Here is a 14,154-nt window from a genome sequence, read left to right as displayed (position 1 = left end):
AGTTTGAACATATCGAGATGAATGAAAATGAGGGAGTTGTCGAGTTTATAGGTCGAGTGCAGAAGATGCCTAACCAACTCGGAATGAACGGAGAAGAGGTTCCTCCGAACGGGTTGTGGAAAAGATCTTGAGAAATCTGATGGATGACTTTGAAAGTATCGTGGTCACTATTGAAGAGAGAAAGGATTTGTCAACTCTCACTGTGGAGGAGTTAGCTGGGTCATTAAAAGCCCACGAATTGAGGAAGAAAAAGAAAAGGAGGGAACCTGACGATCAAGCACTACAGATACAGTTTGACTCGAATAAATCTCGGATTACTTAGAGTCGAGGTCCTAGCGGCAGAGGATGAGGTGACCGAGGACAAGGAAAAGGCCGAGGTGATCGGTCAAGAGTTGAGTGTTTTAAGTGTGGCAAGTATGGCCACTATGAAAACGAGTGTGGCTCAAACAAGTGCTACAACTGTGGCAAGGTTGGTCATATTGCAAAGTATTGCAAGTCCGAGACAAAGGGGGAGACGAATCTTGTTACTGAAGATGTTGAAGAAGAGTGTGGAATCCTGATGATGGCAAAGAGCTTGGATGCAATGGACATGGAGAGCCTAATCCCAACAATGGATGAAGTGATCTTAGTAAAAGATGCAACAATTGTGGAGAAGGAAAACCTGGAGAAAGAACTCAAACAAAAAGATGAAGAGATTCAACAAATAGGGAGGCTTCTAGATGAAGCTAATGAAATTATGAATAAACAAAGGGTTGAGCATGAGGAGCTGAAGAAGGCGACTCTTGAAAAAGAAGAGAAAGCATATAGTGTTCTTCAACCAGACGAAAAGGAAGATGAAGATGTTGAGAAGAACCCGATGAAGATGTCGGCCAAGATTGTTGAGAAATCGTCTAAGGTAAAAAACGAGTTAGTCAAGGTTATTGAGAAGTCAGACATAACAAAGTCAGTCACAACATTAAAGAGGTCAACCAAGGATAGGAGCGCCATAAGGAAAAAGAAGAAGTCAACTCTGATTGAAAGAAGCAAACCGGAGTGGGATGATGCACATGAAAAGCCGAATTAAGGAATTAAGGATTTAAGTTTATGGGGGAGTTTGTTGGGATAAACCTAAATTTTAGGGTTTTATTAATAATTTTGTTTAAATATTATTTTATTTGTTTTTTGGGTCTAGTAATACTTAGTTTGATTTGATAGAGATAAAATAGGGATACGTAGTTATAATTTTCGGTTTATCTAGGTACAATATTATTTTATGATAGATTAAGCAGATTTTATTTTTAAGATAGTTGATATTTTATTTTTAGATTTTAGTTTTATTTCCGTAATATTGTAAGTATCACCACTATTTAAAGTTTTCAATTATCAATGAATAATAAGACTCAATTTCAGGAAAATATCAAAGTGCGTATATTGTGAGATTTTCTCATCAATTTCTAATATCCTAAATACAATAATTTCTTAATTGTGACTAAAGACATGACAAAATTTTACTGAAATATATATCATTAAAACATTTCATTCTCAAAATCAATATATATCATTAAAACATTTCATTCTCAAAATCACTATAGTAATGTAAAAGTAATTTAAACTGAAAGATAATTATAACTTAATCCATAATTGTTCAAAATCCATAATAGACTAAATAAAGTTTGACTTAATATCATTTTTGATCTCTATGTTCGTCAACTTTGTTCAATGTGAGACTCATTTTGTTTCGGATGTTCAATGTAATCCCTAAATTTATAATTTATGTTCAATTTAGTTTTTTTTCGACGACGTCTAAATTGTTAACGGCTAAATATCGACATGACCAATCAATGAATTATCGACCATTATTGACTGACATGGCTACTTAAACACATAGTGATGTGTTTTTGAATTTTGAAAGTGATTTTCTGAAATTTAATCGGACATTGGCATGACATTAATTAGGAGCAATGCTTTTTACTTTTTTTTCCTGTAAGTAATTGTCCGTACTGAAAATTGTCAAGTTTAAATACTTCAGTAGTGCAGTGTGTTCCCCAGAATTTAGAGTTTTAGTTCTTCAAATTTTAAGCAGAGTGTTTGGGTGTTTTGGGAGGTTTTCACTCACAACATAAACGAGGACTTCTCTATTTTCAGTTCCTAAAAGCATGAACTTTTGTTTGGTGTCTTGCAAACGGGAAACCAAACATACATCCTGTCGTGGACCTAACAATGTTGTAATCATAAAAAATGACTCACTCCCTTCAAATAAACCTGAATTGTAAGGGTTCCAACCGTTTCTTCTGCAAGTTTGATGTTTGTTTTTAAGTGAATTTGATGAAAGTCTGATTAAACCACCACCGCCACTCTGATATTGAGCATCAAAAGCTTTGTGAAAATGGTGATTCCTCTTCTTCTTCAATTTCCTTTTGAACACTGTCGAGACAAGATTCAGTCAAAAATGAATTTCATTCAGTATACACATTAGAGATAGTATTGGACATCTACATTACTATTTATAATATATATAAATTGGTACAAATATCACCTTACATTACAGAGTTGAGTGAATAGAAAGTTCAGACTTTTCAAAATGGTATCTAAGGTTATAGATAAATATAAATCTCACCACAGAAATAGTTTTAAATCCATTTTCAAAAAGATAATCACAGAATGGGAAGTATATAGTTTCCTGGAGTACAATATTTATAAAAAAAAGGGTAAAAATTAAAATATGTAGTAACAGATAGCAGAGCAATAGTTTGAAGCATGACATAATTCAGTTATGGTTCAGCTGTAACGCTAGGATGATGATCTCTGTGACTTTTATAGTTATTACCTATACCTGTGAAAAATAGTTTTTCATGGTTAGATGTTGATGATGTAATTGAAAGAAGTAGAATTACCTTCTCATCATCCATGCTCGTTAAACCCATCTATGGTCAATGTTTATCCCACGGACATGGCAGATTTTAGGCCAAATTTGACGGTCCTTTTTGTGGCATAGTTGTTTCAACAAGGGACATTTATATATCTTTAATTTTATTAGAGAGAGAGGAAGCTTTTCTCCGGCAATATTCTCCAGCCTTTGACACCTTTCAATGTTTAATTCTTGGAGTGATGTGAGATGGAGAAGGCCCTTGCAATCCAACGTTTCCAGACTAGACAAATATCGTAGATGCAGAGACACAAGGGAGGGAGGTAGCAAACTCTCATTTGGGAAGGATTTGATGCCATCACATGGACCACACACTTCGAGAGAGGTAACCATGTTCATGCATACCCATGCTTGGTTGCTCAGTAGTTTCACACAATTTTTTATATCAACTGTTCTCAAGTTAGGTGGCATACCTCCTCCAGGGAATGACTCAATTTGTTGACAGTTGCATATGTGAAGATATTCCATCTTTGGGAACACAGTTTCCATCTGATTGGGTAACGACTTCAACTTGTCACAATCATAAACAATGAGACAAGTCAAATTGGGCATACACAATCCTTCTCCCGGGAATGATACAAAGTTGGGGCAACGTTCAATCGCAAAATAATTCAGACTCTTCAACGACTCTGACTCTAAGACCAAAAGTGACTCCATATTTTCACAGTCTTTGATTTCAAGAATTATGAGATTTGGAAAGTTAATCAGTGGGAGAGACTTCAGGGAACCACAACTATTAATTATTGTTAGTGACTCCAGTAATTCGTGTTTGTGTTGCACCGGAAATTTCAGCTTGTTTAAACCACTGATATACAGACTTTTCAGCGATGCAGGAAGACGATCACCTGGAAACGATATGGCTGTGGAACAATCCTTCAAACTTAAAGATTGGAGGCAGGTAGGTTGGATGTTAGTGATGGCCTCCATCATGAACTCTACCATTGTCCTTCCTTCTATCCTTAAATCTTTTACCAAAAGAGGAAACTCACGAAAAGCTACTTTGTTGCTATTACCTATGGTTAACCTTTGAAGGGTGGGAGCCATTGGGACAGAAGAGACCAGAAGCTCACAATTTTTAATGATGAGTGTTTCCAAAGCAGGAAGATGATCTGGCAAACCTCCCCTTAGTTTGGGGCACCTTTCTATATACAGATTTTCGAGCACAGGAAAAGCTTCTGAATCAAAAGCATTCCACATCTCCCAACAAGGCATATCGTAAATGTGTAAATATTCAAGGGATGGAAAGGGCGTCACAGATGAACAATCATCCTTCTTATAAAAGCCTGCATCAATAGCCTTTACCGAATTCATGTTTGAAATAACAAGGTCACTGAGAGACGGTAGTTGCCCAAGTGAAGGAAGCATGCAACAGTTGTTACAACGATGTAAATACAGACTAGTTATATTTTTATAAGAAAAATTTCCCACCCATTCTGGAAATCTTGTTCCCCTATAACCGATTATTTTCAGCAATTTCAGATCTTGGTGAGGTTGTAACTTGCCGAGTACATCTAATTCAATTTGGAAGTCGATGATATCATCGTTACCTTCAGACCATATCAAAGATAAATGTGTAATGTGCTTCTTATCCATTATCCTGGCCTCTAGTGCTTCTTCACCTTTGGTAATATTCTCTAATTTCTCAATAGAAAACGAACCATGGAGATTTGGAAGTCCTCCCAGTTCTTTGATGCTATTCTCTTTATGCTCGCCCACAACATAACAATCCAAGTCATGTAATTGATTTAATTTCCCCATTCTTTTAGGCATTTCTTTTATGGGAGTATTAAAAATTCGAAGATGACGTAAGTTTACAAGATTTTGAATGTTTCTAGGTAACTCAGTCAGATTAAAGCAAGATTCCAACTTCAAAGTTTGTAGATTGTACACATTACACAATGACTCTGGCAGCATTGCTATAGATGTAACATTGAGATTTAAGTAACGCAAATGGATCAATTCACCGATTGAATCAGGCAGAACAAGCTTACTTTGGTAGTCACCAAATTTTAAAACTCTCAAGTACTTAAGCGTCGACACTATAATACGTGGTGCCTTTTCGTTGTTGAATGGAGAATCTTCATCATGGATCTGCAGGAAAGTTCTTGGAAATTTGGCTGTCTCAAAAACTTCAATATCGGAGACTGGATCACTGAATCTTGCAAAGGACAAATGACGAGTCTTTCTATGAATTTTGGTTTCTTTTCCAAGTTCATTTGCTCTGAAATAGAATTCCCCGCCAAGGAATGTTGCTAGATCATGCATGAGGTCATGCATTATAAAATAATTACTCGAAGGCCGAAGAGTTGAACATTGAAAAAAGGATCTTGAAACCAAATCATCAAAATACTCCTCACCAACTTCTTCTAAAGTCTTTTCTTTTCTTGGTGCTTTTAAAAGATCTTCGGCCATCCACAGCAGGATCAGTTCGTCCTTTCGAAATTCGTAATCCTTGGGGTACAGTGAGCAATATACAAAACACCGTTTTAAATGTGGAGGGAGATGATTATAACTTATTCTGAGTGCTGGAATAATTTTACACTGACTTTCAGGAAGTTTCCAAATGTCACTTTCAAGTACATTAATCCAATCCCTAAGAGCGTGCTTTCTTCTCAACATTCCTCCAAGTGACTGTGCAGCCAAAGGCAACCCATTACACTTTTTAACAATCTCCTTTCCAATCTTTTCTAGAGTTCCTCTATTTTCACTATCTTCTGAGAGAGGAAATGCATGATTTGCAAACACCAACCAACAATCTTCATTCGACAATTGGTTTAGATGATATACTTTAACAACATTAAAAGGGACTACAGCCGCTACACTTTCGTTGCGGGTTGTCACGAGAACTTTACTTCCCCTAATCCCACTTAAAAATGGTTTTGTAAGACTATTCCAACTATCAAAGTCCTCAATCCAAACATCATCCAAAACAATGAAGAATCTTTTACCTTTCAGCTTGTCCATCAATTCAAGTTGAAGTAGATTTAGATCATTCAAATTACAAGGCCTCTTGGTAATTTCCTCTACCATAGTTTTTGTGACCTTCACAGTATCAAATATATCAGAAACACAAACCCATGTCTTTAAATCAAATATCTGCTTCAATTTTCCATCGTTGTACACAGATCGGGCCAAAGTGGTTTTCCCAACCCCACCCATGCCTACAATAGGGATCACGGACACTTCTTCACCATCAGTGTTATCCTCCAATACCATCTTCATTATGGCCTCCTTGTCTTTATCCCTGCCGTACATACCATATCTGTCTTCCAAAGATGTAGGCTGATCTTTCCATGGCTGGTTGCTTTCCACTGGAATCTCCTTCAAATTAAGACTCTCCTTTTGTTTTAAAATGTCATCTAATCTTTCAGCTATGTCTTCCAATTTATTAATACTAACAATCCTTTTCCTATTGAAAATGTGAGAAAAGGAATTGCTTACCTCCTTTTGAGTAGCAGCTTTGGTAGAAACTTCGTCAAGTAAGTCATCAACCTCATAGACAATATCTCTGAGAACATCGAGCCATTTTTTGACATTGGAGTCTGTGATTTGTCGATTCTCAGCATCAGCAAGCACAACTCTAAGGACTATCAGCTGGTTCTCCACCTTTTGAAGCAACTTGTCATGCTTCTTTCCACGGATCAGGCTGACAAGCTCAGGGGAAGCTAGCCTGTCAAAAAGAACGTCGAGGAAAGCAGAGAGAAGAGCACCACCTACCACGGCTAATGCCATGATCTCAGGAACGAACAAATGATGATCAGAGTAGAAACGCAAAGGAAATGAACTAGGCGCAAAAGTTGGGTTGGTCCTTGATAAGGTGGACTTTTACGAGGAGAAACACTCTTCAGTTTAACTCTTAGCTCAACGTAGTGGTGCTGAATATTTTATCTTTTCTAAAAGACAAGGCTCTTCATTGGATGATTTTCTAAAGACTCTTCTTTTTGTTCCCCACTAGTGGGTTAAAGCTACGATGATGTACCTAACCATGATAAGGAACTAAATTGACATAAAGTTATTGGATTCCAATTTTTCCATTTTGCAAAGAAGTCCTAAAAGTATTTTATACGGTTAAAGACATAAAAAGTTGATAAGACAAAATACGATCCTCTTATACAATGACACTGTTTAAACAATAAGAATGAGCGTGGAAGAATGAGGTCCGCTTCGTGCTTATAATTTGATATTTTGATGTAGAACGAATAACAAGATATTACTTTAATTATTGTTCTCTGCTGTATCATCTCTGCACCTTACCTTTCACGGTCTGCCAAAGTAAACAATCTGCTGTCTGATATTCAGAAACACAATGATCTTGACCAAAGTTGAATTCACATCTCAATTCATTAATGAACATTATGGTATAGAGGTAGATACGTAAGAGTTCCGTTGGTTCGTTGAGAACGGAAAGAGATTCCCCAGTGTAAGATTCATGTAGTTTTGTTTTTAGTGTTTGAAAAAAATTATGAAACAGAGTAATTTGTTTGTAATTAGTAGATTGTCATGTATCTGCACACTTTGTCTTCCACATATCATATTCCCCAAAATTGATTGGGAAGTTGATGAAGTATGTGATTCGTTGTTGTTTGTCGGAATAACCAGATCTAGATTCCCTCCTCGCCATTTCCTCATCTTCCAGTCAGTATTCAAGTTCAATCTATAAGTGATCTATTCCTGAAAATAATATTGAAATTAGAACTAATAAACAAAAAAGAAAAAATGAAATAAATATCTAATTTTCAAAAATACAATGAACATTTCATATAATTTAACTAAAACGATTTATAATCTCATAGTAAAGAGAAAATGAATGAGAGGAGATAATAAAATTTGATGTTATTAGGATGAATTGACATTCCATCTTAATTTTTACATTTGTAATTAATAATAATAACTTGTTCATAAAATTTTCATCACTTTTTACTAGTATCAGCAATCACTATAAGAAATTATAGACTAAGAGTCGGTCAAAAAATCAACACAAAAGACAAAAATTGGACGCTAGCTATGATTAGCTTTCGGGTTGTGTCAGTCAAATAAATAAACTCTCCGCACGACGTTTGGATTGGTTCCAAATAGCTGACACTACAAGTGTCAACTAAACCCACGCTAAGATTGATGTTGTACATTTAAGTTATAAAATTTAAATATTTATTAATAAGTAGTTGTGTATTTCAAGCCTACTTCAATCCCACAAAACTGACTTATAAGTAAGGTTTACGCATATTTATATACACTGAATTAGTCTTATCTCTAGTTGACGTAGTTAACGTGGGACTTTCAACAAAAGTGTCACAATACTTAATATATTCTAAATGAAATATCAAGAACTTTCAAATGAAAAGTGAAGACATTAAGAATATGTTAAATTGAATAAATATCAACGATCATCTTGTGAGCATGTCTGAACTTTCGAGATATTATTTTGTTGGTTATAACTGTGAGTTTTCTGTTTTATGGGAAGATTGAGAAAGAATACCTAAAAGGGTTAAACTCGTTGTAATTTGAATATACTTGTATTTCTTAGAAAAGATTAAACTTGTAATATTTGGAGAGATCGATACTCATTATAACATAAAGAAGTTGATTATCGTGTTAGTCACGTGTGCTGTTTAGTGAATTTTTAAAGTAGGTGACTAAAGATATTTGAGGATACTGAGGGCAGTATAAAAGTTAGAGACAGATGTTGGACCTTAGTGAAGGCCATAAAGTTTTTTTTAGCATTGCAGTACTGAGCAAATCACCTTGAGAAAAACTTGTCGACGATATTAGTCCACATTACAACATTCTCAAGTAGAAAACAAAGAATTTGAAGGAGAAGGAATGGATATGGAACACAGCATAAAACCCATTTTGTTTTTAGAAATCAAAACCATTTGAAATGAACAAGATCATGAATATTGCTTCCACTACAGGCGTGATAAAAACATAGTTAGGTGCTTCACTAGGATGAATGTAAAAAGGTATGAATGAACTGAGGCTCGGATCTCATAGAATAAGTTCTAGACTGTTATTAGTGGTATTGGAATTGTGTCCGACATGATGAATAAAAAGGGACAGAGCTCAAGGAAAACTCTAATTCCATAAGAGGAAACAGACTTAAAGAAAGAAAGGTAAAGAAGAAATTTTTGAATCCACTTTCTGTTATTTTTGGTTCAATAACAGTAAAATATACATACAAATAAAAGATGACCAGATAAGGATTACGAGAAAACACTACAAACTTGTGCTATAAAGCTCACTGTTGATTTGTGTCATCTACTCTTACTCTTTCTATTATGCCTTATTCATTTCGTATGTCTATTGTGGCCTAATTTTCACCAATTTTTCCCTTTCCTCATTAGAATGGCTATAAAAACTTGCTAGTCCAAAGTCACTCAAACAAGCATTGAAGTCCTTATCAACAAGAATATTGCTAGATTTCACATCTCTACGGATCAGCTCTCGTCTCCCACACTTCATGAAGATACAACAGCCCTGCAGCTATTTGAGAATTTTGAATCTCTGGTCTCAATCCAAAGCTAGTATTTGTTGAAAGGATACAATCAAGGCTTGGAAAGTAGTGATAAATTTGGAATAGATCATTCTTGTGCTTGAGCCATCTTGAAGGGTGACCATACTCTTGTATCTCAATCTTCCTAATTTTCAATCTCACCTGCAAATTCCCTCATTCCTTGAGCTGAAGTTCTCGTATCTTTCTCTTAACACCAACCTAACTTCCTGTGCTAGGTAACACACCTTTCTACACAGAACCAAACCCTCCAATCCAAGTAGCTGGCACTTCAACTTTATGTGGCTTTTGTGCTCTCAATGAATATTGGTTTCTCATTTTAGGTGTAAAGTGTAACGCTTTATTGAATAGTAAGGAGATATTCTTTTGTAGGAGGGGCAGCATGCAACGTTACAATGGTCTGAAATTGATTCCTGTGAATTCTGGTTCAATGTTTCTGTGAAATCTTCCCACGTGGAAGGAGAACTTTTCAATGCCCCTGTGAAGCAAAGATCTTAGTTTTTTATGGTTTTCACGAGATGCCCATTTTTCCAACTACTTCTATTTATTCCACCCAACCAACTATAATGTGATATCCTCTCTAACACCAATTTTTTCAACCTTCTATCACACAATTATCTCACATACTCCATCTAGTTCTTGAAGCCTTTTGTATGGAGACAATGGATAGAAAACGTCCAAGAAAGTTAGACTTAAACGCACCCCTTTTGTCAACAAGGCGTCTTGGTTGTTCAGTTGTTGGAGATTCATCTTGCTCATCATATTCAGTATGTGCAATCCAAAATACAAGTGAAAGAGTTCCATTTTCATGGGAGAAAGCACCAGGTAAGCCAAAAGTGACCGAGAGGAATTGCAGCACTCAAGATGGTGGCACGCCACGCCTAAGACTACCCCCTAGTCATTGGCTTCTTTCAAGAAAAGCATCTGAAACTGATGTTGATGATGCTAACGATGCATTTCATGATCAAGGAGATGGTAGTTGTGTAGGAAATGACAACAGGGATGATATTTTCTCAGATGCTATGGATGTTTTTTCTCTATCAGAGGCATTAGATTATGTGCAAAAGAAATCAGAGAATGTTCATAATGAAAAAAATGAAGGGTTGAGGTTAAAGCTTGCAGAGTGTAATGGATACCAATCTCCAACCTACATGATCAATCGCTTTCTTCCTGATGCAACTGCTTTGGCTGCATCATCTGCTTTACATTTTTCTAGGAACTTTGAAGACAAAGATTGTGATACTTGTGGAAGTTATCCAGAGTGTTATATGAGGCATTCGTATGCTTCTTCTCCAAAGGGTTGTGGGTTTGAATTTCTGTTCCCATGGCGTTTGAAGCATAAGCTTTGTGCTATTGAAAGACCTGTGTTGCCATGCTCCAGTAATTTGCACAAACATCAACGTAGCTCAAAACAGAAGAAGCCTGGTTCATCAACTTATATTCCTTGTACAAACGTGAAAGAAGATATTTGATGGGTAGAGCTACTAGTTCTTTCATTTTTTCATTTTTATTTCATACAAATCTTTATATATATATGTGTATAAAATATATATACCATGTGTTATGTTAGCTACTGAAATAATAATACTGATAATGTGCATTTATGTGTGACAAAAGATCGATTCAATGTGATAGAAATTATCTTTTTCCAGAAAAAATAACTTATTCGGGTTGAATTCGTTTCATCTACCTATTATTTAGGCGCGGTAGCAGAAAATATTTAAATTTAAATAATTTATTTTTTTAGTGAATGCTTTTGTTTTACTTCGAAGCTTTTGACGTTACTAGGTTTGTGATTTGAGGTTTGTAATTCAACTCATTACCAAAAAAAATCGTATTTTGTAAAATGTTTAATATGTAGATTTTTGTATAAAGATTCAAAAAAGAAATAAAGAATTTTTCGTAAAATTTCACACCATATTTGTAACAAAAATGAATAAAATAAGAAAAACTCTCGTCATTATGTTTTCGTATAAATAATATACGGAACATTAAACAAATGTATAAAAGTATAGACGGAAAGAAACATTTTAAATTACAACAAAAATATACACGTTAGTGATCAAAGAAATGATAATGATAAGATGACATAAACAAGAGTATAAAAGTATAGACGGAAAGAAACATTTTAAATTACAACTGACGCTTGGCCATTTTACGGTAGTTATTAAATTTATAATATTATCTTTATTTTAGTTTAACTGTTATATAAAAAAACAATATAAATAGGTCGTTTAAATATAAAATGAAGGTGATAAATTGTGGTTACAATTCAAACACTGTGAAAATGCCTTGAACACAGGAAATCGAAAATTTAATGATGATGGTTTTAATTTGGATCATGGTTTTCATAGATTTTGTTTACTAGTTTCTCCTTTATTCTTGACAATTTATTTGGACTATTGTACTGAGTTTAAGTTGGTTTTGATACCACTTGTTAAGTTTATAAAGGAGGGAGTTCGTTGAGGAGACACAATATCAATAAGATTTAAGTTCAATGACATAAGAGATTGACACCATTCTCTACCCAAAATCTTAAGGTAATGAATTAATAGGTCTTCACCTTTATATGGTGCTCCACTTTCTCGTTTCTATCCAACGTGGGACTTAGACTCACACTTAGATTCCCAACAGTAATTATGTCAATTCATCTTCATCTACATTTTCTTCATTTTATTTTTCTTTTTACTGCATGTCATTCCATCTTCATACATAAAATCACAATTAACAGTGTTAGGATTGTTAACCCATGTGATAGTAAGTCTAAGCTACTAAGACACATTTTTACACCTAAGATAGTAAGTTCAACTACTTACTGTGTTAGGTCTCCTAGCATATAAAAAGCACACATTTTTTATATCACCCATAACTATGCCAGAATAACCATCTTTTAGACCCGTCATAGAATGTGTCGCATGCAATATAGTGTTTGTGTTATAGGGAATATTTTCACTATCTGTTTCTAAGAAGATCCACACCAAAGATAACTACATTAAACAATCTCTTGGGATATGAACTAAAGCTAGTTTGTCTACCAACTACTTGACACAAACATATTTCAACTCTGGTCTTATTGTCTGCATAATATAATGTGCCCATTTACCATGATTTGAAATAAAAAGATTTGTAACCTAGGAAGATAAGTACTACTAGCTATCAAGGATGTTGTATGAAGAAGATAAGAGCAATTTATGTTGCATGAAGCACATTCAATTATTTTCAATGATCAAGCTTGATAGATTGTAGAAAAAGAAGAGGAAGATATTCAAAATGAGTTCAAGCTACTCAATAGCTAATAAAAAAGATTATAATAATTATTTTCATCTAGATATTAATCATTTTTAGACACTCTTCAAAGAAAAAGATAAAAAGACAAGTCATTATTTGCAAGTATTGAAATCTTGTCCAAATATTCTTATGCCTAAAAACTTTTGTAAGAACTTCAACCTTTAATAAAATAGTATAGGGAATACTTAACCTTGTAAACATTAAAAGACGCATACCCTTCTTTAGTGAGTGAAACCTATGAATTGTTGATCACAAAAGTATTTTCTCTATAATAAGCTAGGAGTGACTTGCTGTTTAAAGAATACTCAAGTTAAGCAAGGAGTGATTTTTTGTTAAAATAATAATTAGCCAAAATTGTAACACTCCGATTTCTGAGATGTCACGGTTTATTAAAAATCGGTAAAATTCAAAATTTATTATAGCACGGAAACATACTTAAAGAAAACCTTATCCAATTACATTATTTTGAGTAATAAAATAACAAAGGAAATACTTTAATTATATTGTCTTAACTTGTAAAACAAAATAACTTTAAATGAATCCCAAGGTTATTCCTCATCCTCTCTCGAGTCAATCACGCCTCTGGAACATCTGTAGCATTACCTGCTAATGTATAACACATTATACGATTATCGCCGATAATTTCATTCACAAACACACAAACACAAACATGTATATAGTGAGCTACCGATAAAACAATTATAATCAACAAAATACATACATACTGATTATATCAACCATAATAAAAAAACACAAGATACATATCTTCTTATTATACCAACCATAATAAAAAAACACAACAAGATACATACCCTGATGACAACTCGTATAGGGATTTCCCATCCAAAGAAGTATGACCTTAGACTAAGACTAAGAAAGGGAAGTGAATAAAGACTTTCAACAAAAGCTCTTTCCTTATCTAAGTCTTAGATGAATTTTCTTCACTAAACACATTTATATTGTTTTGTAGGTCACCAATAAAGGTTGGAAACCATACCTAGGCATCCTAGGAGGCTTGCCAAGGTAAAGAGAGCAAAGGAGGTAAAGAAGGGTGAAATTTAAGTGCTTTCCGGATTGAAGACAACAACTTCCGGATTGGGAAAAGCTAGCCAAAGTGCCTTCCGGATTCACCAGTGCTCAGCGGCACTCACCCTTGCCGCCTAGCGGTCGCGAACCATCTTTCTTCTTCACGCACGTTTTCAATGTTTTTAATATGGCTGGAGAAAACCTTGTACTCCAAGGTTGAGTAGCGTCCCTAGTACTCTTCTTTTGTAATTGTAGAAGCTTTCTACTTCATATTTAGAACTCTCTCTTCACCTATAAAAGAGAGATGCATCTCCATGTAACTTTCAACTTTGAATTTGATAAAGAAACGCTGTTGAGAATTCTCCAGGTTTATCTTTCAGAGTTCACTTCTCTGTGCTTATTCTACACTCCCTTCACTAGCTTCCTT

At 34.7% G+C, this 14,154-nt stretch overlaps 2 protein-coding genes across 2 annotated transcripts; one reads left to right on the top strand and one right to left on the bottom strand.

The window, feature by feature from the left end:
• Window positions 1–2,091: 2,091 nt before the first annotated feature.
• Window positions 2,092–6,759, bottom strand: LOC108346362 (putative disease resistance RPP13-like protein 1). The gene is made up of 2 exons (XM_017585441.2): window positions 2,874–6,759; window positions 2,092–2,403 (listed from the first exon to the last, which is right to left on the bottom strand). The coding sequence occupies exon 1, from the start codon at window positions 6,635–6,637 to the stop codon at window positions 2,894–2,896; it is 3,744 nt and encodes a 1,247-aa protein (XP_017440930.2). The 5' UTR covers window positions 6,638–6,759; the 3' UTR covers window positions 2,092–2,403; window positions 2,874–2,893.
• Window positions 6,760–10,075: 3,316 nt separating this feature from the next.
• LOC108346622 (uncharacterized) lies at window positions 10,076–10,885 on the top strand. Its single transcript, XM_017585685.1, has one exon. It carries the CDS (start codon window positions 10,076–10,078, stop codon window positions 10,883–10,885), a length of 810 nt encoding a protein of 269 aa, XP_017441174.1.
• Window positions 10,886–14,154: the final 3,269 nt, after the last annotated feature.

This window comes from Vigna angularis, chromosome 9, assembly GCF_016808095.1.
Source record: "Vigna angularis cultivar LongXiaoDou No.4 chromosome 9, ASM1680809v1, whole genome shotgun sequence".
NCBI lineage: Eukaryota > Viridiplantae > Streptophyta > Magnoliopsida > Fabales > Fabaceae > Vigna > Vigna angularis.
Note: the sequence above shows the minus strand (reverse complement) of the source record. Positions and strands in the feature narration are given on the sequence as shown.